This window comes from Carcharodon carcharias, chromosome 8 (genome assembly GCF_017639515.1).
Source record: "Carcharodon carcharias isolate sCarCar2 chromosome 8, sCarCar2.pri, whole genome shotgun sequence".
Classification (NCBI taxonomy): domain Eukaryota; kingdom Metazoa; phylum Chordata; class Chondrichthyes; order Lamniformes; family Lamnidae; genus Carcharodon; species Carcharodon carcharias.
In genome coordinates this window covers 37,658,736-37,683,087 of record NC_054474.1, presented here as the reverse complement: position 1 = coordinate 37,683,087, position 24,352 = coordinate 37,658,736, and the positions used below count along the sequence as shown (strand labels likewise).

At 39.6% G+C, this 24,352-nt stretch overlaps 1 protein-coding gene across 3 annotated transcripts in view; it reads right to left on the bottom strand.

Moving 5' to 3' along the window:
* The window catches only part of fnip1 (folliculin interacting protein 1), a 109,654-nt gene that overhangs the window by 32,906 nt on the left and 52,396 nt on the right, over positions 1–24,352 (bottom strand). For 2 of the 3 annotated variants that reach the window (XM_041193262.1, XM_041193263.1), the window contains 5 exons: positions 16,137–16,277; positions 13,472–13,572; positions 11,888–11,962; positions 6,939–7,027; positions 4,367–4,456 (listed from right to left, as the gene is read on the bottom strand). In XM_041193262.1, coding sequence (XP_041049196.1) covers positions 4,367–4,456; positions 6,939–7,027; positions 11,888–11,962; positions 13,472–13,572; positions 16,137–16,277 — 496 coding nt within the window. The remainder of the gene's footprint in view (positions 1–4,366; positions 4,457–6,938; positions 7,028–11,887; positions 11,963–13,471; positions 13,573–16,136; positions 16,278–24,352) is intronic. The other variant, XM_041193265.1, reaches the window with a different exon arrangement.

Below are 24,352 nucleotides of genomic sequence, written 5' to 3'. Positions count from 1 at the left end.
CTTTAATTAGCAAATAAAGTTTCCCACAGCAGAAAACAATTCTGCATAACTTGTCTCCTGCCAAATAATTGCAAAAAAAACTAACTTGTGCTTTCTGCTCATTAGTTGAAGGCAAGAAACATATTTGCTTCCCTTCTACTACCCCACAACAGGTTAGCTAACATGTGGCTAGAATACAAGGGAGATGGAGGCATAGGGTTAATGTCACTAGACTAGTAATCCAGGAGCCCAGGCTAATGCCCTGGGGGAATATGGGTTCATTTAAATACAATTAATAAATGTGGAATATAAAGCTAGCCTCAGTAATGGTAACCATGACAACCATCATCCATTGTTGGAAAAACCCATCTGGTGCACCTACGTTCTTGAGGGAAGAAAATCCGACACCCTTAACTGGTCTGGCAACATGCGAATCCACAGAAATGTAATTGACTCAACCGTTTTCTGAAATGGCCTAGCAATCCATTCAGTTTAAGGGCAATTACAGATGGGTAACAAATGTTGACTTGCCAGTGATGTCCACATCCCATGAAACATAGGTACATAGGAACAGGAGAAGGCCATTCAATACGATCATAGATGATCGAACACAAAGAATAACAAAAAAAAGATGCACTCATAGGGAAAGCAGCTGCCATCTTTAGCCGACTCACGAAACGTGCATAGAATATCAGGCTCACCTCTTCGGACCAAGATGTTGGTTTATGAGGCCTGTGTTCTCAGCACCTTGTTGTACAGCTGTGAAAAATAGATGACTTACAGATGTTAAGAAAGGGAGCTCAACAATTTTCTTCACTGTTTGTGGTGCATTCCAGAAGGTCAAAATCAAATACGGCAGTCCTCTCAAAAGGCAAACCTCCAAAGTGTGTTTGCACTCAAGGAGAGGTGACTTCGCTGGTTCAAGCATGTTCACAGGATGAAAGATTGTCACATAATTAAGGATTTTCTGTATGACAAGGTCACGAGAGCCAGACGACCGGTAGGACACCCAAAACTCCACTTCAAGGATACTTGTAAGTGTGGCATGAAGGCTCTAAAGAGATTTTTGCACCAAGGAAAATGGCGACACCATCTTTGGGCCAGCATGCGCCACCACGATAGGCAACAGGCACCGACGTCAAAAGCAACAATGATAACCACTTCACATGTGCACTTGTAGAAGAACCTGTCTCTCTCAGGTTGGTCTCTTCAGCCATCAGCAAAACTGCACCATATGAAGCTACCCCATCCCCAACAGATTTGTTGCATGTCCATCATGTGACATAGATGGAAAGCTGCAATGACCGATATCCACACAACACACTCAAAGACCGAAGATTGGTGACAAGATCTTAGGAAAAATCATTCACTGCACTGTGTAATGTACATAAATGCAGCAACTGCATTTTTTTCTGAAAAAGAGCTACCAGGCTCTGGAAAAAGAGATGAAAACCTAATCTGTAATTAGGTAGAAGTCCTTCAAATGAGCTTCTTCTATCCAAACTAAGTGTACGCAAGGATAAAAACAAATGATTTTGTTGCATGTCACTATCAAATAAATTTTGCTTTTTTCATGTGGGATGTTTCACATCAGATTTTGGACATGTCACCAAAGGAAGTTGGTGATTGGAGATCAAATTCTTGCCAATGAGGTTGGAGAGGGAGAGGCAGAAAGGTCCGATGTCAAAGAGCGAGTTACACTGAACATCCTAAAAGGTAATCCCAAAGAGTGCTGGCAAATCATGTGAATGGGCTGCTAGGATGACATCAGCAACAAAATGGATCATGACATCCAAAAAAGACAAAGAATGAATTGAATAATTGTTTCCATCTAATTATATTTTGTTATTGTGTATTTAAATGCTTAGATTGCAAATCAATATGGAATTGAACTGTTTTACTAGCTAAAATAGCTGGTGTTTAAAGCAATTTCTCTCCTTTTTTGGGACTTATTACTTTAACAGAGGAAGTGCCCAAGGCTTCCAACAATGTTGTTTAAAACCAGCCAGGGGAAAGTCTATCCCCAACATCTGCTAATCAGCCAGGTAACTTTTCACATTTTAAAGTCTCACCGTGCAACCTATCATTCTGGGCAAGTTCAAAGCAGTTCCATTGCTGGAAAGGATACCATGCACTGCAGTGCTGATTATCCATGGTAATCATGAAAAATAAAAGATATTAGGCTTTAAACACAGAGGTGCAAACTTTTTTAAACAATAACACTGGAATTTTCGAAGAGCAGCAATTGGAGCAGCCTTCCCATAAATTGGGTGCTTTCCTTTTCCAGTAGCTGTCGAGAACTATGCACTTGTGCTTGGAAAAGGGGTACAGCAATACATTATAACTGTTCAAACTTCTGTCAGTAGTTTTTCTATTACTATCAATTTTTCTTTCAACTTTCTTCCCTGTAAGCTATCGATTCTCGATGATGTATAGTTCCATGGGGAGCTTGCCCAAGTGACCACACTTAGTGTGTGGGCTTAAGACAGTTTGCATTGGAAGACTGTTCAACCCGTGAAGAATAACTAGCCAAATTTAGTTTATCCTCATCAGCCATCTACCCAGTTTTAAAAATAAAAAGCAGAAATCATGAGACATTATCCTACCCATTCTGAGCTAGTCCCAAAGTCATGGCTTTGAGCTTGGAACTTATATTAGGCAGCAATGTCAAATGCCACAAGGCTAAGCCATAATTAAGTTCCAGTCTGCCACTCTCTATGGTTGCTCATTGTGCTCGTTTCTCATTCAAAAAGTCTAGGATCCTGCTCATAGCAACTAGCATGAACTGCTCAGTAAAGCACAATTTCAGCCTTTTTGCATGATAACTTATCCTCAAAAGCCTTAAAACCAAAACGTATTGGGCCAAGGCTTACTATTCAAGGTGCCATATGCCAGCCTGCCATTACTCAACAGTTGTCAGGAGAAGCACCAGCCTCAAGAAAGAAAGCATGTGGGACTGGCAGACAATTACCACTACCAAATACCACTGCAATATTCTGAAAATTCTACCAGCCACCCTGAAGAAATCTCAGGTGTTTTGACATTTAAGATCTGGTAAATGAAGATTTTTAAAAATGGATTTTTAAAATTGTTTAATCCTTGAATAATATTTACATTCAAGACTGCATTTTCCAAACACTTGATTTGCATGAGAAAGAACAACCAGCACATGCAAAGATTTCCTACAGGTATCTTAAATTATTTATATAACCTATTCCATGTCTGTGGAAATGAGGTTTGCACAAAGCCTATCAAATCACAAGCCAGTTAAGGGCTCGTGGTGCCACATTAGACTTGCAAACACCAGAAAATCACAAGTTTGACATGAGACTAAGATTTCAATCCAGTATTAGTGCTTTACAACTTCTTAGCTGCTGCGCAAGAGAGATGGGTGAAAGGAGTACTCAGCTGTGTTCAAAGGAATGCAGGAAGGATAAAGGAGCAAGAAAACTGATGAAATCACCACCATCCTATTAAATTTCAGGTTGTATCAATTAGATGACACCAAACTGGGTGTATAACTGACATTGAGGAAGAATTCAACATAACATAAGAGGGCACTGGAAAACTTGCAGACTGGACAGTTAAGTGGCAAATTAACTTTAACATAGATAAATGAGGTTTTACATTCTGGTAGGAAACACAAATATCATTTGAACCTTTGAAAATAAGAAATTGAATGAGATAGAAGAGAAAGGAATCTAGGTGAACAAAATCACAAAGCAACATCGCAGGTCAACAAAATCATTAAAAATTATAATTAGCACTGGCATTTACTTCTAGTGATATAGAATTTAAAAACAGTGAATATATGTTAAACTTATACATGACCTTGGTCAGACATAGTTCTGATCTCCATACTACAGATAGAATCACTGAGAAAGTGCAAAATAAAGACAAGAATGGTACCAGAAGAGAGATTATATCTATCAGGATAGACTGAACAGGCTGGAGGGCTTTTCTTGAGAGGAGGAGACCTGGAAGAGGTGTTTATAATTACAAATAGGTATATGTGGAGACAATGTTTCCATTTTTAAATGAAGGGGGTAGGGTGGAAGAGTGTGAAACAAAATGGGGATGGGAGACAGAAGAGGGAAGGGGAGGGGAGACTCAGGGGGCCCAATGTGGTAGGAAGAGGGTAGGAGATACATTTACATATTAGGTGCCATAGAGCTGCACTGATTAAGTTATGAACATATGATCTCCTAACATCATCTTTTAGGAATAGTCGATGGATGATCAACTACTCTTTTTTGGAACTTGCAAAACATTTTTGTTTTGTCAACTTACAACAAGAACGAACCTCATTTCCACAGCTGAAAATAGTGTGCACGTTCAGCTAATGCACCCTGACACAGAGTCCAGAACCCAGAGACACTATGCAAACCTGCAAAGAAAGAAGCGCTCCGGATCAGGCGGAGCGGTGCTGGCTCAGAAACACCTGGTGCCCGCCTAGGGCTGCAAAGCTGCGAAAAACCTATGAAGCAAAATTGTAACAAAAATAGAAAAAAAACACAACACAAAAATGAGATTAGTAAAGCCATCATATATAAAAGCTAGACCACCACATGGAGTCCTTTTTGAAACCAAAAACAAAGCTAGAGTTAAAAAAAACAGAGTAGAATTATTTCTGGGTCAAAATATACTTTTTCCACTCACTCACTCATCCCTTGCCCTTCAAATTACTGGTATGAAAAGAAAAATGACTTGAAATGAAACAATATCTAAACAGGATACCCATTTATGACAGAAAAATAAATCTTTTGAGAAATAAAATTCATCAAGTTCAAATGAACACAGACTTTGGGAATTCCTTAAATACATGGAGAAAAGCAAATATTATGGGAAAAATACTTCATTATTTTCTGTTGAAAACTGATTCAATGGTTACAAGGAAAATGTATTTCATTATGGCCTGGGAACTATGTGAGACTGCTTTCATCAAATATAAAATTGCAATCATAAATTTAAAGTACAAAAAGGCCCTTCCCCCACTCCATCTCTATCCTCAAGATTCCAAGTCAACTGGAAACTACATTCTCCTTCCCCCTACACATCTTTAGCGGTTGTATTTTTTTCCCCAAGAAGATCAGATGGGTCAAGTGTAAAATCTAAGTACCTGACTAAAAGTGGGCATATACAACCAAATAATATTTTTCTTAATAACATTGTATTATTCATAACTCAAGATAAAATTCAGTATTTCTACTGTACTAATAGATAAATACAGTCAACATGTTAACAGAAATTTGGAACAAAAAGCTAGAAACAGGACAACAAATACAAAAGCAATATTCAAGTTACTGCTGTGTGAAATTGCATCCATGTTGATGATGTATTTTTACATTTTCATCCCTTCACTATCTCCAGCTTCAATGAGAAAATACACTAGATCTATCTATCTAGATTCCGGTCTGTACCCTACCCTTTTATTTTTTTGATTAAATTAGTACCAGTTCTCACTTCACATTAAATTTAAAAGTCAAGGTGCCACAGCACCCTGTAGGACCAATGCATGTCACTACACATCATCACTGACATCACTTAGTCTGAAATCTTGTATACTAGTCTTCTTAGCCCTGGCCACTCTAATGTGGAAATGGAGAACTAAGAAATTATAGAGGTGTTCATCCTTGGGCTGCTGTCTCTCAAGTATCAATGGTAAACTCAGAGCGACACAAAAGGCCTGGATAATGTGACTTATCTACCACAACAACCATAATGCCAAGGGCGAAAAAATGGTTCTTTTTTAAATTTGGAGGATAAAACTCAGATGCACCTGCAGCGTACCGTAGAATCTCAAAATTTTAGCACACAATTACCCCAATTAATTCATCTCGTCTGTACTGGCGCTTTGGAATACACACACACACTACTCACACAATGGTTGGATATAAGTGTGAGTGCAGTACCACATATTGGCGAACCAAAACTCTAAAAGCAGCAGAGGATCAGCCATACTCCCACAAGAAGGATGTGGAGGAAAACTAGGTCTTCATTGTGTGCCACTAAGTTTAAGTGTAGGTTGCCACCAGCTAAAGTCCATGGACATCTCTGTCCCCACCCTTTTTGTATAAGGATACTGTTAAGAGTTTAACCAACTAAGACTGTGCAGTTTATCAGAATAAAGAAACAAGTAAACTAGGATTACCTTACTAAACAAGCAATAAGATTCTTAGCAGTAGGACACTGGCTTCTAGGCTTATCTGAGTAGGAAGAATTTCAACCATCAGTGATATGTCCACCTCACCAAATCCTTTTGCTAAGTCAGGTTGCTTGGTCAAACAACAGTCTCTTAGAACACTAAGGACCTGCCTGGTTCAGATATCAGGCTGAAATGGTTCCATATTATAAAGGCATGTCATTTTACTGTAAATTACCCCACTAACTCCCACAGTTCCAGAAGATTATAATGGTTACCAGTCATTAAAAAAATAGAATAGCAAGCGATTCAGCACCTACAAAGCAAATAATAGCTATCAAGAACTGTTCAGGAGCATATTAACAAACAGAATCTTAAAATGCATCACAGACGACTGACTAAATGCCAGTTCCATCAGTTGAAGAAGCAGAATTTAACAGCAGCTGATTGTCAACCTGAAAATGATGATGGTAGCACTGCCCTTAAATATAGCAACGGCATGGACATCCCACCATCCAGGCAATACCTTCCAATAGCAGTCTTGCCAATCTTCAGAATTTTATCAGATATATGACATCTGCAACCATGGTGTATCAACATAATAGATCTACACAGGACTGCATATGATGTTCAGTCACATTAATGATTTAGATACCAAGTCCAGTGTTGTACAATCTTACTAGTTGCAAACTGCCTAGTTCAGGTCTTCAACTAGAACATTATCAGAGTCATAACTGTAATATTAACTCCCTCTAAAAGGAAAACATCTGAATGCATCAACTTTTATATACCTCAAAACAATCATAACTGAACTTACCTATAAGACTGTTCATCAAAACATTTTGATCTGGATAAGGCTTTGATGCAGTAGTGTCCTGATTAATAAATTCCAGGCTGTCTTGTAACCTTAAAATACAATCAAAAACACACACAAATCTTCAGCATCAAAAGACATTAAAATTCACATAAAAGCACAAAATGATAATTATTCCACACTGCTCAGTTGAAAAAGTAACTTATCCTTCTGAATAATTCCTCACCTATAAAGGGCTATTAAGGGAAATGTCAGTATACTTAAATAGGAGCAATATAGTGCAATTTTTCTCAATTTATGCTTTAAAATTGTTGCCTATAGGCAATGTGGGAGGAAGCAGTATGGTTGCATCTCTCCCTCTAACATTATCATGAGGTGCTGTATACAATCTATGAAGTCTAGGGAGATTCCTATGCAACATTTTTACTGCCAAACTGCCTCAAACAAGAAACATGAGATTAGAAAAATCTGAATTTATAAATTGTGGCCCATGCTTCGATGTCAGCTCAATTATGAAGATAGATATGAACATACGAATTAGGAGGAGTAGGCCATTCCGCCCCTCAAGCCTGCTCCACCATTTGGTACGACCATGGTTGATCTGATTGTAGACCATTCAGTTGATAAAAATCTCACCCTTAAGCGACAGTCATTCAGCTATTGCAGGAAACACATTAAATATGGTAATATGATTTATGGAATCTGAAATCTACTCTAAAATCCAGTGTAGAAACTGGAGCCCTTTTTAATGTATGAGTTATCCTCCTTTCCTCTTTATGTGGGAATATGCATGAGAAAGGGAAGTTCAAAAGGGAGTGTATATATTTATCTTAAATGACTTGAGTCTTCACATAGAGTGTGCAATATGAATCAAGGATCAGTCATGATAAGGGAACGTTAATTATCTCCATTTAGGAGACAAAGAGTACAGACCGCTCAGATTTTTTTTGCTCAATTATTCTGCTTCTCCTCTATAGATGTTTATTGTATTTCATTACTGGCCTTGACATGCCTCTGCCTAACTGTAGTACACGCCTCAATGAAACATTAAGTCATAATTATTTTTTGCTGTGTTGTCAGCTTAACGAGTAGAAATGTTAAACAATGTACAAACATCAAAATACAAATCAAGTATCTAAGTAAAAAAGGTGAAAGACTCAGCCATCTTTACAGAAGTTAACTAAGAGCACAAAGTGTCAGCATGATTTCACATTTGAAAAATATGAGAAGAAGGTGCCAAGTTCTGACCAGGCTATTTTTAGTGTTACTTAACTAGTTCACTAGTTACTTAAATATGCAGCTAAGCTCATTGGGTAAAATTAAAAATAAACAAGGCAACTATAGTGAGATTTATTCATTCAACAAGCGAAGGCTCATAGATTGAGATCCTTCTCTGGAGATGGAGGTAAAGGTGAAACCAACTGAAAGCGTTTCATCAAAATTCATGTGATATCTATACATCAAGAGCACTGGCTTCCAGGCTTAGCTGAGTAGGAAAAATGTTTAAATGTTGTCACTGGTTAGTCATTTCAATCAAATTGTCACAATGAAACTACTTGTGATTTTTTTTGAACTATTTGGAAAGAGAAAAGTAATAAGAACTAGAGCAGCAAGTCATATCTTGTAAAAGTCAGATAAATCCACTGAGCAAAATAGCATTACACCAAGGGGTGAATTTTCCCAGTCCCTTGGAGCAAATTTAGAGAGGGGGGGTGTGACTAGGAAAATCTTGAAAACGTGTGTCGGGCTGGCTCCCCAATGTTTTCCCACCTGCGGCTGCTTTTCCAAGGGGCGGGCTGCTGTCCAGATGGCAACCCGTCAAGCAATCAGGTTGGGGAAGGAAATTAAAGGCCTTTACAGCACAGATTAGCCAGCATTTCCCTAGGGCCCTGGCCGTTTATCAGAGATGCACAGGACTCCACGGTGTCTGCAGCTCATCTCCTCACAAGTGGTGACAGCACAGTGGGATGTCAGAGCACCATGAAATGATTATGCAGCTTGAGCTTTAAAGAGGCTTACTGATTTCCTTCAGCACCACAGGCAAATGCTCTCAAGTAGAAAAGTTTCCTTGCAGAATGGTCAACCCGACAGTTCTGGGTGTTGGAATTTTGTCTGCCAGATCCGCATTAGTAGTGTGTCTCCATCTTGTGGCACCCCCTCCTTCACCTGAACAGTCCACACTACTTTTAAACGGTGCTGCCAGCAACTCTTCTCTTTGGCTGCTCTGATTGGCATCCTGTGCATGCCCGCCATGTCTAATTGGACAAACTCACAGCGATGCCTTCTTAATCAGCCACTTCTGGGAAGATCAGATCAGAAGTGCACCACCTGAAAGAGCGGGGTCAAGATCAGGAAAGGGTCAACTCTAGAAAATTTTGAGAGGGGATTGTGTGTGTGTGTGTGTGTGTGTGTGTGTGTGTGTGTGTGTGTGTGTGTGTGTGTGTGTGTGTGTGTGTGTGTGTGGGTGTGTGGGGGGGGGGCGGGTGGGGTAATTTCAAGCCATGGGAAAAAAGTCAGCACTGGAGAACCAGATGGGGATGGCAAATAATGGAAAACAAAATCATAACTTCAACATATTATATAAATTCCGTTTAAAAAGGGTGCTTGCTGCATTGAGCACAGTAGCATAACACAACAGAACACAAATAATAGGATAGAGCAATGGGGCAACAGTCATAGTTTAATCAGCAACCAGAATTAACAAGGCAGTCCATGTGCAGAGTCTGCTGCTTACATTTAAGTAAAGCTTTAAATACTTTGCAATGGTTAATCGACACCATTGAAAAATAAAATGATTTTTAGCTTAAGGTAATAATTGTATTTTGATTCTAACTATTGTATTTTGAAGGATTAATCATAAGCTCCTTAAACAAAGAATCTCTTTTCTCCAGACCTCCTGCAAGGTTGGCTCACGACAGGATGCCCTTGAGATCAAGGCATCATTTGACCGAGTGTGGCATCAAGGAGCCCTGGTAAAACTGGAGTCAATGGGAATCAGGGGGAAAAACTCACTGCTGGTTGGAGTCATACCTAGCACAAAGGAAGATGGTTGCAGTTGTTGGAGGTCAGTCATCTCCGCTCCAGGGCATCAGTGTAATAGTTTCTCAGTGTCGTGTCCTTGGCCCAACCATTTTCAGCTGCTTCATCAATGTCCTTCCTTCCAACACAAGGTCAGAAGTGGAGATGTTCACTGATGATTGCATAATGCTCAGCACCATTCATAACTCATCAGGTACTGAAGCAATTTGTGCCCAAATGCAGCAAGACCTGAACAAGAGCCAGGCTTGGGCTGACAAGTGGCAATTTACATTCTCGCCACACAAGTGTCAGGCAATGACCATCTCCAACAAGAGAGATATGAACCATTTCCCCATGACATTCAATGGCATTACCATCACTGAATCCCCCACTAACAACATCCTGGGGGGTTACCATTGACTAAAAACTGAACTGGACTAGCCATATAAATACTGTGGTGACAAGAGCAGGTCAGAGGCTAGAAATCCTGCGATGAGTAACTCACCTCGACTCCCCGAAGTCTGTCCACCATCTACAAGGCACAAGTCAGGAGCGTGATGGAATACTCTCCACTTGCCTAGATGAGTGCAGCTCCAACAATATCCAAGAAGCTTGACACCATCCAGGACAAAGTAACCTGCTTGAGTGGCACCCCTTTGCAACCATTCACTCCCTCCACCACCAAACAGTGCAGCAGTGCGTACCATCTACAAGATGCATTGCAGAAATTCACCAAGTCTCCTCAGGCAGCACCTTCCAAACCCATGACACTACCATCCTGACGGACAAGGGCAGCAGATAGATAGGTACACTGCCATCTGGAAGTTCCCCTCCAAGCCACTCACCAAACTGACTTGAAAATATATCGCCATTCCTTCACTGTCGCTGGGTCAAAATCCTGGAACTCCCTCCCTAACAGCACTGAGCGCACCTACACTGCAGGGACTGCAGAGGTTCAAGAAGGCAGCTCACCACCACCTTCAAGGGCAATTAGGATGGGCAATAAACACTGGCCTACGTGGTGACACCCACATCCCATAAAATGAATTTAAAAATACATCAGTAGTATTGCCTATGTCCTAAGTAAAGAAGGTCCAAAAAGTGTTTAAGCAGCAAGTAACTTTAATTTCTTGAGTGTGATCAGCATAGTAAAATTCTACACCAAATAGTTGGAAGCAGGTTCAATTTTCTCATTTCTAAATACCTAATCTCTTTGCATATTATTGTCAGGAGGTAGCAAGCAGAAGTATTGTACTTTCCAGTGGGAGATAAAGGTGGGTGGGGACAGGGGAGAAGAGAATAAAAGTATTGGAGAGTAACTTCTAGAACATGTGTATGTCTCCTGAGGGATAGTTCACAGTAACGTTGCAGGCCAAGGAGCAAATGGCATTCAATTTTTCTTTTTAAAAGCTCATTTCTTTCTGGGACAATGAAGCCATTTGATAGAGATGCATAGCAGATCAGTGTCTGAAAATGAGGTTTGCTAATGTTGCAAGTGAAATGTTGCATCAATACTCATTCCAAATATTAACTGGCTTTACATTCAGATGGGAATGGCCCATGATGCATTTCTACCATAATATAAAAGCAAAAAACTGTGGATGCTGGAAATCCAAAACAAAAACAAAATTATCTGGAAAAACTCAGCAGGTCTGACAGCATCTGCGGAGAGGAACACAGTTAACGTTTCGAGTCATACGGACTCGAAACGTTAACTGTGTTTCTCTCCACAGATGCTGTTAGACCTGCTGAGTTTTTCCAGATAATTTTGTTTTTGTTATGCATTTCTACCACTTTGTTCTTGTAACAAATTTCTAGTATTGATTCTTTTCCCTTTTTTTAAGATGGCTTTTTAAAAAAAAAAGCTTAGATCTTGACATTGGGGACATAACATTTATTGTTAAAATGGTTTACTTAATAGAAACGGTACCCACGTATTGAGACTTCCAGTGACACTACCTCCAGTACGAGCTGTGAAAACTTTGCTAAGCATTAGTTGAGGTGGAGACCTGAAGAAAAAAAACAGTAAGATTATTTGGAAAATAACTCACCGAAAATCAAATATAATTTTCAACTAAACAAAGGTGATAAATCCCTTACAATATAGAAGAGGTACCACCATTCATATCAGGTATACAAATGGCAGACTTAATCACAATGAAGGCCGCTGAATACATTTGACAGTTCATTTCCTTGGACCACTAAAATTGAGAGTGGAGGTTACTGTATATGCAAAAACTTTTAACAAGGTTAAATTTTTACACCAAGTTGAATTGTTAGAAAGCAATATGTACTAAACACACAATTGCAAGAACAGTCACACATTTACAAGGAAGATAAGTTCTACTAAATGGCCTCAATTCCTAACTCTTATTAGGTGGAAAGCAAGACACAAGAGGCCTCAAAATTTCTGGGTTTCAGAAAGGCAGATAAAACTACCCCACTCCCACTTCCTCGAGGGAGGAAAGGGAGCAGTCAGATATTGAAGATTAAATCTGCTAGGTTTCTCTTGAGTTCGTAGTTTCCTCTAAATTCTGGGGAGCAAATTTTCCAATCATAATTGCTGCTCCTGACATATGGGACATGTCTGGGCGAGCTATTAGACACTAAGAAATTCCCCCCTGCCTTCCCCCATGTCAGTTGAAAACCTTAAAATATCCCAAATCTAGGGAAAATAGACCTATTCAAAGAGTATTAATTATTTTCACAAAGCCACCTCATTCAATTGAGAAAATATGACAAAGGCAACATTTCTTATCGGGCCCTTACCAAGCCCCTTCCTCAATGTCAGAGTGAATGGCATCACTCCAACATTCCAACTGACCTCTTAGAGCAAGTGCCATTTAAACATTCTTGTAGGTGCAATGTGCTCAGCTCCTCTAAGCACTGACCCTGTCCTTCCACAATTTGGGGTGGGTTCTGGGCCTTTGCACATAGCAGAACTCCTGTTGGTCTGCACTTGAGCTGCCAACAGCAATTTCAGGGCTAGACATTCTCAGTAGCTTCCTTATTCTTCAAATGGCATGGGGACAGTTCCATAATATCATGTGAAGCAGGAATTATGCCTAGGGCCAGTTCTCGCTGTTGTCATTCATGGCGTCACATAGACAGTAAGGGGTGAGGAGGATTGGAGGTTAGAAAAGAAAATTCATCAATATATATGTACACAAATATATGCTGACTGGTGGTTTCTAATCAGCAAATCTGAAGCATTGTAAGAATTGACTGAGGCACTGGCTGGAATGCACAAATCATCTTTTGTAGCATTTATGAATTAAGGGTCAACACAATGTACTATACAATTCCTATATGGAGCCAGTTAATAAACCCAAAGAAATGTTATAAAATGGGCTCAGCTGTGAGCATGAAAAACTCTAAGCTTTGGCTGGGTCAATCTTTTACCCAGTAAATCCAGCCAAATTTTTTTTTTCTTTTAGCTTAAAAGAGCTTCAGAAACTGAATGTGTACAGGTTACATAAAAGATTCAACAATTTTGTTAGAACGCAAAGTCCTCTCACCGTATCTGGTGGATTTTTAACGTGGAACCTTTGTAGCTCATTGCCACGGAGCCAAACATCATTTCACCAAGCATGTTGGCATCCGAGGATGGTCGAGAATTCTGGAAAGTCAAGTTATCAAAAATGAATACCCTGACATCTATTTGAAGATGCCTTAAAAACACAGACTACTGATTAAATATTATTTTAGGGCTGTATGTATTGTAAAATTTATAAGCATCGTGTAAATCAGAATAATGTGCGACTTTATAAGTTTCATGCTGAGAAACTGGAAAATATGTTTTAATAGGATGGTTTAATTTGTAACTCACTTCATGATTGCTCCTGCCTTTTTAAAACAAAAGCTATGTAAAACACAATACATACAGAGCATGGAGAGAAATCTGTAATAATTATTCAACCATTAACCTAACAAAGTTGAGTCAATGTGCACCATGTTCAAAATATCACATGTTGGCAGTCTGTTGGCTCACACATTACTGCAAAAACTAGCTCTTCCTCCCAATGGAGTCAATGCTTTTGGCAGTTAAAAGGAAGGAATATTAACTTGTGTAGTTTGTGTAGATGAAGACAAGTGTACCCAGTGCACAATGGATGGATACACAAGTCACAATGTAGATCAGAGGGAATATGTTTTTATTTGTGAGGATAACAAAATATAATTCAGTAAATATTGATTTAGTCAATAATCTTGGTGCTTAACCAGAATGCTCAGGACAGGTATCAGAATTTATTTTCCTTGTCCAAAAGTTAAATTCTTGCTTCCTTAAGGAACAAACTTATATAGGTTTTTTGCCTCATCGTCCCTTGTAATGATGAACATCAAATTACATCACACATAAAGGCCACTATTATCTTGCACTTTCGCAATGTTCAGCATGTATAGATATTTATAATCAGCAATCTTTGTTCACTTTGGCTGTAAGTAGCTTCATCTAAGCAATTAGCTGATCCTGATATGCCTAGAGACTACAATGGGGCGTGTACATGTTGTACAGCGGACTTGCTTATCATTTTTAAGTTTCTAATACCTGTTATGGGAGGTTAAGTGTCGAGGCTGTGTTTCTATTACTGGCACCGGAGTATAGAAAGAGGACACTAGATTTGTCAAAAATAAGTTAAATTCCCATTGCATATATGGGGCACACTTCAATTTGAGACCTGATGTACAAAGAGAAGCTCCGAACAGAGTTCATTTTATTGTGCCAAATGGGACGAGGGGTGTTAGTTTTGATGTGGCACTTTAGGCATTTAATGTTAACTTACAATGCACTTGAATGAATGACATGTCTTAACTCCAAACTAAGGACAATATCACTAATGGTTTATTCTATCTTTATATTATTTAACATGTGATTTTTAAAAAAATTGTACTATTTCTGTAACTTAATTGTTTCTGGTTTAATATCAAAACAGATTAAAGCAGCTGGTTGCCATTGTCATTTAAAATGTTAATCAGCTCCCTTGGGATATGCCACTGAAATTTAACTTTCTGCAGCTTGGAAACAATGGCCAGAATTTTTAGCTTGTTGGGCAGGCGCTCACCCGACCCGAAGGAACATAAAATGATGCGCGATGATGTCGGGCGAGTATCCCAACGTCATCGTGCAAATACGCGATATTTTGGTCGGTGGGCGCGCGCAGGAGTCGGCAGCATGACTGTCGACAATTAAAAGTTCATTAAAGTAATAATTGTATTAAATTTTGATGCCTGTCCAACCTTACAGTTGGCAGGCAGTTGAAAAGGCTAAGCGGCCTTTGGACCTTTTAGGAAACCTCATCCACCGGCGGGATGAGGTTTCCAACAGCAAGTAAAAATTAAATAGAAATTTTAATATTTCATTAATAACATGTCCCTTCTCATGTGGCAGGGTCACGTGAGGGGACACGTTTTGTAATATTTTAAAGTTCTTCATTTTTAAATGTTTTTAATCTTCATCTCCCCGAGGCAGCTCTGTGCCTCGAAGCTTTTCCTGTTTTACTGTGAGCAGCCACAAAGTTCCCCGCTCACCCTCCTTCCCCCACTGGCAGTGCTGAAGCACACGTTTCACGCTGGGTGAGCCTTAATTGGTCTGCCAGCGCAAAATCACAGTCAGCTTCCCGGCCGTTCCCACCTGCCTGACGAGTGCAAAATCCTGGCCAACAGAAAGAAAACTTCAGCATGTTAGTTCGTTAAAATGACCAGTCATTGACGAGCACTAAAAGGTTATCAGCATGGATTGTTTTTATTCAATGTTGATGGCTGGTGGGTAAACCATGGAAGATAAGTTGTCTTCCCATGGTGCTAAGAACTGGCCCAAAATGATTTACCAATATTATACTCTGTAATTATATAGCTTAGAATACCACTACTCCTGACATAATGATGGGCAAAATCTGATATTGTATTAAAAGGTATTTTTTTCTTTAAAAAAGTTCTATTAGACATAACTGAAAAGCTTCACATCTCCAATAGGATAGTTAGCTGCAATCTCAGTTGAAATGGCCACTATACATCAATAATAATACAAGCCTCATTACAAAAAACTTTGTAACCACCTTCGCAAAAATAAAAAGAATGAATCGAATGAACTAAATTACATTCAATAGAATTTTCAGATTGCAGTTTTCAAAGAATTAGAGAAACTTAAATACCAGGGTTAAAGTTCACATATTCAGGTCTCACCTGGCATTTAGAAGATTGATCCTTAGCATTTGGAGCTGAAGATGATGAGGAAGAGAGGCTGTCTGAAGAGCTGGTACATGTGCTACATTTTGTTTGACAGTATTTCTCAAGAATCTTCACTTGGATATCACTGCAAACTTTCTACAAGTAAGAAAGTTTTAAGAGTTAGCAGAGTTCGACTAAATCATTTAAAAAAAACAGCAAATGGGAGAAAGTGAAGGAAAATATCAAGCTGTATGCCAGAGGGCAGCGATTTAAGGTGTTTGGCAAAAGAACCAGAAATGACACAAAGAAAGGTTTTACACAACAACTTGGAGAAAATATCACAGGAATATGTGGCAAAAACAGGTAAATGGGGTTAACTGGATTGCTCTTTGAAAAGAGCCATGCACACATATGGGCCAAATGACATACTTCTGTGCTTTTATCAGTGATTAATATATATTGAGTATCAAAGACTCAGTATGCTAGTGGTACTCTAAAGGTAACATTAGATGAACATAAATAAGAGTAGACCATATAGTGCATTCAGTATGCTCCATCATTCAATGTGATCAAGGCTGATCTTCAACTCCACTTTCCTGCCCAGTCCACTTATCTCTTGGTTTCTCGAGACACCAGAAATCTGCCAATATCAGCCTTAAATTTATTCAATGATGGTGCATCCAAAACAGAGGTTAGAAAATTCCCAAGAAATTTCTCATCATCTCAGTGCTAAATGATCAAGCCTCTTAACTTGAAATTGTGCCCTCTTGTTCTAGATTTCCCAGCCAGGAGAAAACGATGTCTCAGTATCTACCCTATCAAGTCCCTTCATAATCTTGAATGTTTCAATGAGATCATCTCTCATTCTTCCAAACCCTAGAGAATGCAGACCCAAATTTACTCAGCCTTTCATCACAGGACAACCCTCTCATTTCAGGACCAATCTAGTGACCCTTCGCTATACTGTCTCCAAAGCTAGTATATTCTTGCTTAAATATGAAGACCAAAATGGCACACGGTGCTCCAGGCGGTCATCTCACTAAAGCTTAGTACAATTGTAGCAAGACTTCCTCATTCTTGTACCCCAATCCCTTTCCATTAAAGGCCAACATGCCATTTGCTTTTCTAATTGCTTGCTGCACCTACATGCTAAGGTTTGATGATCCATGAACAAGTACACTCAAGTCCCTCTGAACATTAATATTTACAAGTTTCACTCCTTTTAAAGAATGATCTGCTTTCCAATTCCTACAACCAAGTGAATAACCTCACATTTTCCACATTATATTCCATCTGCCACCTTGTTGCCCATTGACTTAAGCTGTCTATATTTCTTTACAGCCTGTGCCCTCCCAATAACCACCCAGCTTTGCACTATCAGCAAATTTAGAAACATTACTGCTTTGTCCAACTCATTGATGATTTAAATAGTTGAAGCCCCAGCATTGATTCGTACAGCACTCCACTCAGTCTGCCATCTTGAAAATGCCTCATCTACCCCTATTATCGGCTTCCTGTCCATTAACCAAACCTCCATTCATGTTAATATATCACCCCAACTCTTATCGTATATTAATTTTGTGTGTGGCACCTTATTGAATGCCTTTTGGAAATCCAAGTATACCCCATCTACTGGTTCCTACTTGTTACATCCTCAAAAAAAATGAGTTTATCAAACAGTTGCCTTTTTATAAAACAATGCTGACTTGTTCTATAATCATACTCTGTTTCTCGAAGTGTATTGTTAAGACTTGCCGAATAATATTCCAGAATTTTCCCAATGACGGATGTCAGGCGAACTGGCCCATGGTTCGCAGTTCTCTCTCCCCTCCTTTCTTGAATAATGATGCTACATTTGATGACTTCTAATCTACTGGGGCTGTTCCAGAATCCACCATTTCAGCAGTGATCTCTCTTAGAACCCTAGGATGTAGGCCATCAGATCCTGAGGATTTGTCAGAGTTTAGTCCAAGTTTCTCCAGTACTTTTTCCCTGCTGATATTAATCACCTTAATTTCCTCACTCTTTTTAGCCCATAGGTTACCCTCTGTTTCTGGTATGAAACTTGCATCTTCTTCTGCAAAGACAGACATATTTGTTCAATGTCTTTGCCAATTCCTCAGACCCCACGATATTGTTTTCTATCTCTGCTAAGGGACTAACATTTACTTCAGCTTTTATGTTTCTGGCTAGTTTACTCATTCTATTTTTTCCCATTTTCATCAAATTTTTGGTGGCCCTTTGTTGGTTCCTGGAACACTCACAATAAACCTCTTTTAATCTCATACTATCACTAGCCTCCTTCATAAGCCGTGGACGGATCTTTCTTGCTTGGAGTTTGTTTTTCCAATGGAATATATTTTTACTGAACATTTTGAATGGCTTCTTTAAATGTTTCTCACTATTTACTGCCATGCCTTCTTGTCTATCTACCCAATCAACCGTAGCCAGCTCTCTCCTCATACTTATGTAATTGGCTTTAAATTTAAGATTCTTGTTTGTGATTGGAGTATGTTGTTTGCAAACTTAAATATGGAATTCAACGTTATGATCACTATTCCCCAGTAAATCTCTTACTATGACGTTACTAATTAACCCTGCCTCCTTGCATAATACCAGATCTAAAATAACTTTATCCCTGGTTGGTCCAACAACATAATGCTCCAGGAAACAATCTCAAAATTATTCTATAAACTCATCTTCCAGAACACCTTTGCCAATTTGATTAATGCAGCCTATAAGATGATGATTAAAGTCTCCCACAACTAATAAATTGCCTTTGTTACAAGTGTTAGAATCACTTCTCTCAAGACTGAAGTCCTTTTACAAAATGGAAGAATTTGGCATGAACTGTACATGTGGATGTTAACCTGGGGATTTTTTTTTTTTTAAAAGTCAGAAGTTCACCTTGGAACCGTCAATAAGCAGGCCTCTTCCAAGAAATCATCCACATGGTACTTGAGAAGGAGTTGTTTATTTGTGTTGAACTGCAAAGAACTTTAATTAATGAAACTGGGGAAGGCAATCACATGGGAGAGGGGGGAAAAAACATTAGTTGTGAACCTGCTTGATTTGAAGTCAGTCTTGGAGAACAAGCTGAGAAAGGAAGGCTACCTTGACAGGCTCCCTCTCACTACCCTGCCTAAAATTGTGTGGCTATCAATCTGTAACCAGAGAACCCTCACCTGAGTGTAACTAGTCTGCATTTGGATCTGCAAAACAGAGACCAGTGGTGATAACTTCCAGGCATCCACTGGGACCAGGGGCTCGTCTTCACATTAGAGAGCTCCACGTCAACAGCATTGAGACTTTGTGGACTTCATCCATTATTTTATAAATGCCCATCCTCCAAAGCCCATCTGTGCAGAGAGTCTGTGTCTGTCTGTGTTTGTGTGCACATTGGGGAATTCTTTAGGAAGAAGTAGATAGTCATAATTCCCAATTATAATTGTGAGATAATCAGTACTTGCAACTTGTTAAAAGAAGTTTTGTTTCAAAATAAATTAATCATTGAGTTTTTGGAAGATGCCTGGTCAGTGTCTCTTCTGGGTACCAGAAGTACAGGTACACAATTGGCCATCTTGGTGAGAAAATTAAACATTTAAATTAATGTTACGGCCTGCAGAGTAGTGGGGCTTAATAAATTCATGCACTCCTCCCATCCCGGTCGTAACTCAAGCCCCAATAATTTGTTTAATTTTCTGACCAACAGTATAACTACAGTTGGGGGCATATAATCTTACTCCCAAGAGCATTTTCTGACCCTTGCTATTCCTTGTGCAGGTGAAGGAATCTAGCTGCAATAAGGAGTTATAAGATTAAAAAGTGATGCTATGAATTAAACAGTGATTCTATGAAGTAGGGAGCAAAAATTAAAGCAGAGTTCATCTGCTGGACAAGGGTTTGAAAGTTCATAATCATGCCTGGGCATAATTGCATGCTCATGTACACCAACATCCTATGGCACAGGATATGGAATATCCTCCAACACAATCAGGAACTAGCCTCTGTAAACCATGGATATATCACCTCAGTCAGGCATTGATAAATTGTAACCTATCAAAATCGAACAATGGATAACTTTCAATTTTAAGGATGCTGCTAAATCAACTGTCAACTAAATCTGGGAAAATGAGTTCTAATCTTAAGAGACAATTGTGTAGCAAGGAAGTTACCACCATCTGCTTCTCAGTATTCTGTTGGCTCAAAGGGTGTTGCCCAGCATGTGCGCTCAACATGCTTCCTGCTGGCTCAGCCCTTGTACAATACAAAATATTGGAATCTCAGAATAGGACTGAGATTTGTTGGATTCACTCCAGCATCTTTCAAGGTAAATATATTAGCTATTGTGGTGTAATGACAATATTTTTCCCATTAAATTGGGATCGAGGTATCTCATTCAGCTTTCTACTCTAGGTTTTAAGGTAAATAATATCTTAAATTTTGATGGATATCTTCAAGATCTCCCTGTAACATGAGAACAGCCTCTAATAGAAACAAGATTATACTTTCTTTTCCTAGGACTATCAATGTTGCAATTGATTTACCATCAAATGCAAATTGCGTGTTCGGTTCTTTCATAACACTTTTATATAATTTAGAAAAAAAGACATTGGACGGAATTTTCCAGCCCCACCCAAGTCAATAAGGATTTGAATGACCTTTGTGGTTCTGCTTTTTAATTTAGCCCCGAGCCACTCATACTTCCTCAGAAGAACTTTTATGGCATTGGACCACAACAACTGGATCCTCCCTTTCCCATTGCAAATTTCTCCCCAGCCTGGAGGACATTTCCTTTTAGCTCTGCCACCAGGCAGGCAGCACAGCCTTCAGGACTCAGGTTCTTGGCTGCAGAACAGTTTTCCCCCGACTATATGGTCTTCTACTACAACTATATTCCTTTTTATTCCCCTCACTTGAATGGCTCCCTGACAGTTTGCTCGCCCACCAAAGCTACAAGAAACTCAGTCCTGTTGGAAAATTGCAAGAGTTGAGGTTCCTCCATTGCTACCTTCTGGGTCCCCATACCTGCATCACTCAGTTAGACCCTCGTCACCCTGGACATTAACTATAAGGTGGCAGCATACAGTGTTACACCATAGCCTCAAGACAGCAGCTTCAGTAATGTCTAATATGCATTCAAATCTAAAATTCCCACTTATGGTGTCAGGTGAGTTGGCCAGGGTAAATACATCACAAGACACATCAAAATTGGTACTGCCAGTGTTTACCAAAACATTGAATGCACTTATAGACTTCAAGAAGTTTAGTTGGCAAACACACCAACCTTGAAACGTATCGAAAAGGTTTAGCGGCACGTGAAATACTAGCAGCCTGGGACAAAAATAGAGAAGGAAGTAATAAAACACAAGATCAAAGTAAAGCCAAGAATTCACCTACCACTAGTCCTGAAGCTTTCCCATTCACTACCTCAAAAGAACTCAGCACACTCTGAACACTTAAGCAGAAAGAGATCTCACCAACAGACTCTAGAATTACAGATTACATAAGTAGTAAGAAAGAAACCCTACATAGCTAGCCATCACAGACTGCCCTTTCCCTTCATCACATATCTGGTCAACGGCTTTTCATCTAGCCGAGAAAAGATTCAGACAATCACCCACAACACATGATTAAAACCTGCTGTCCCTCTGCACTGAGTAGAGATTGGACCCCCACTAACTCAGCATAAATCAAGACAATACCCCATTCCTGTAAAAGTCATAACCCACTGAGCTTATACCCACCACAAACAAGCAATGTTCAGGACAATTCTGCACCCCAACTAATTAGTCAATGACCAATTCAATATCAAGTATGAAAGCAGGAAATTATCAATATAAAAGTTGAAGTAATGACTCTAGGACTCTCTCAATGAACCATGGTAAGAAATGGAAAGAAAGGGTTAGCCAAAACCTTTAAAACCATACTGAACAGGCATCCCCATCCCCTCCACTGCAGAGAAAATAAGGCTTTATCACTCCTCCTTCTCAAACTTAGTAACAAGCCCCAGTGACCAGAATCTCAATAAACACCCAACCATCACAATGAACTAAAATCAGGGCTATCCCACCATAGGTGAATGAGCAAGCATGACCCCCACCCCCCCCCAACCAGTCCACTAAGAACTACAGATACGGATCTCCTCAGAGCGGAAATCGTCACATCAAGTCCCCATTCTTCCCCTGCAAAGAAATAAGTTGCATTCTTAACAATTATTTGCAATAGCCTTAAAACCTCAAACAAATCCTCACTTGACCTTCAATATTACAGGGCATACAAACCTAATTGATATCTCCTCATATTCTAACCCATGGAGTCCTGGGAACATCCTGAAGTTGCACCACAGTCCTTCCAAAGCCAGTGTATACTGAGTTCTGGCACTCAGAACTGTACACAATTCTCCTGATGTGATCTTACAAGGCTTTGGTTTGGCTATGGCAAAACCTTCTCTCTTTATAATTTTAGTCCTCTAGATATAAAGGCTAACATTCTATTGGCCTTCTTGATTTTTATGTCAACTGTCACATTTTAATGATAAAATAAATGCACTAAACACTCAGAACGTGCATACACATTGTAGATGTATTTACTTAAAACAGGCCGGGGGTGGGGGAGGGGTGGGGGGGATCATGGGTAGAAGGCTCGAAGGCATCAGCAGCAAAGATGTGTTCTGCTCACAGGCCAAAGTGAAATGGAAGCTGGATCACATGATAGTTCTCTAGTGCTTGCACACTGCTATCCCTTAAAAAGGCATATTACATCACCCCCTTTTTTTCTTAGAAGATATCTTCTCCCCTTCCAAAGAAGTGTAACTATTTACAATACATATTCATGTTTAATTACCATTACATGAGTGCATAGTACTCATGAATCTGAGCCTCTAAAAGCGTAAAGGTAGTCTGCTGGTATGCCCAGATCTTGTTATGGTAACCTTGTCCAAGCACCTGTGTGCAAGGACTTTAAAAGGACCTTGGTTCTGAACAAATCCGTGTGACCGATTGGTTGCCACGTACCTTCTTTAGGATGCTGGATGCGAACTTATTGTCCCAACTGTAAACTTGACAGTTCTGTACCTGCATTTTTATCATGCACTTTGGTCATTTTCGCTTGCGATTTTAAAAGTCATTCCCTCATTTTGAGTGTAGAACAGGCAAAAGTAGGTAAATTGGTGCATATTGGTCTGTCAAACATGATGCCCTGCTGGTGGTGGAATAGTTACACTTAAAAGGTCAGTCTCAGATGTAATGTTGCAAATGCGCAGATCTTGCTTGATTGTCTACATTTGGAGAATTATAGATTTCACCGTGCGAATCATTCGTTTACCTAGACCTAAAGGCCTGGCTAATGAGATGAAGTAGTATGATCTATATCCCGCTTCTCACATCCTGAAGTGACTCACGAATAAATTGCAGACCGTTATCTGTAATGATCTTTCTAGGCACTTTCTAGAAAAGTGCTATTTTCAATCTATGTCAAGCACAACTGTCATGCATATTGTATTGTGCAATGACCGAATAATGGGGTACTTGGTGAAGTGGGTCGACAATGACAATGAAGTCAGTACCATGGACACGACGTTGGATGCAGTTTTCAACTGAGGATGGGTAATAACTTCATGTGGAATCAGTGGTTCTTTAAGCTGACTTGGCATATGCTCTTGACATGCCGCACGACTTCATGACGACTTTCATGTCATTGTTCATGCCCGGCCAATAGACAGTCTCACTTTTGAGTCCTCTCATCGGATCTATGTCCATGTGTGACTGATAAAGTTTAACAAGTTCGCAAATATTCTGGTACGATGACCTGTATGCCTTAAAAACAGATCCCCTGGAGATGCCTAGCTCATCCTGATAAGGCCAAAAATGGTCTTGGTGTCGTGGACATACTGAATTGAATCAGGCCATCCTTCAAATGATGGTCTTCCACAGTTCCTGTAGTGTGGAATCTGTCACCGTTTCTTCTTGTAGCTGCTGGCATTTGCGTTGCACAAAATATACCAGATCAGTTGATGGATTTTCATTCTCCTGCAAGCGTAAAATGTTGCAGCTTCCTTGAAACTGCCAATTTTGTCAAAGCATTCTGGATATTTCAATGTTAAGTCATGAACTGAGGCGAAAGAAGTACTTTGAGGTTGATCTGCCATGTGAGGGATCACGGCATGCTGGTATACCTGCGATCATCGGGCCTTAGTCTCCACAATACAGAATATCTGATACACCCAGGAG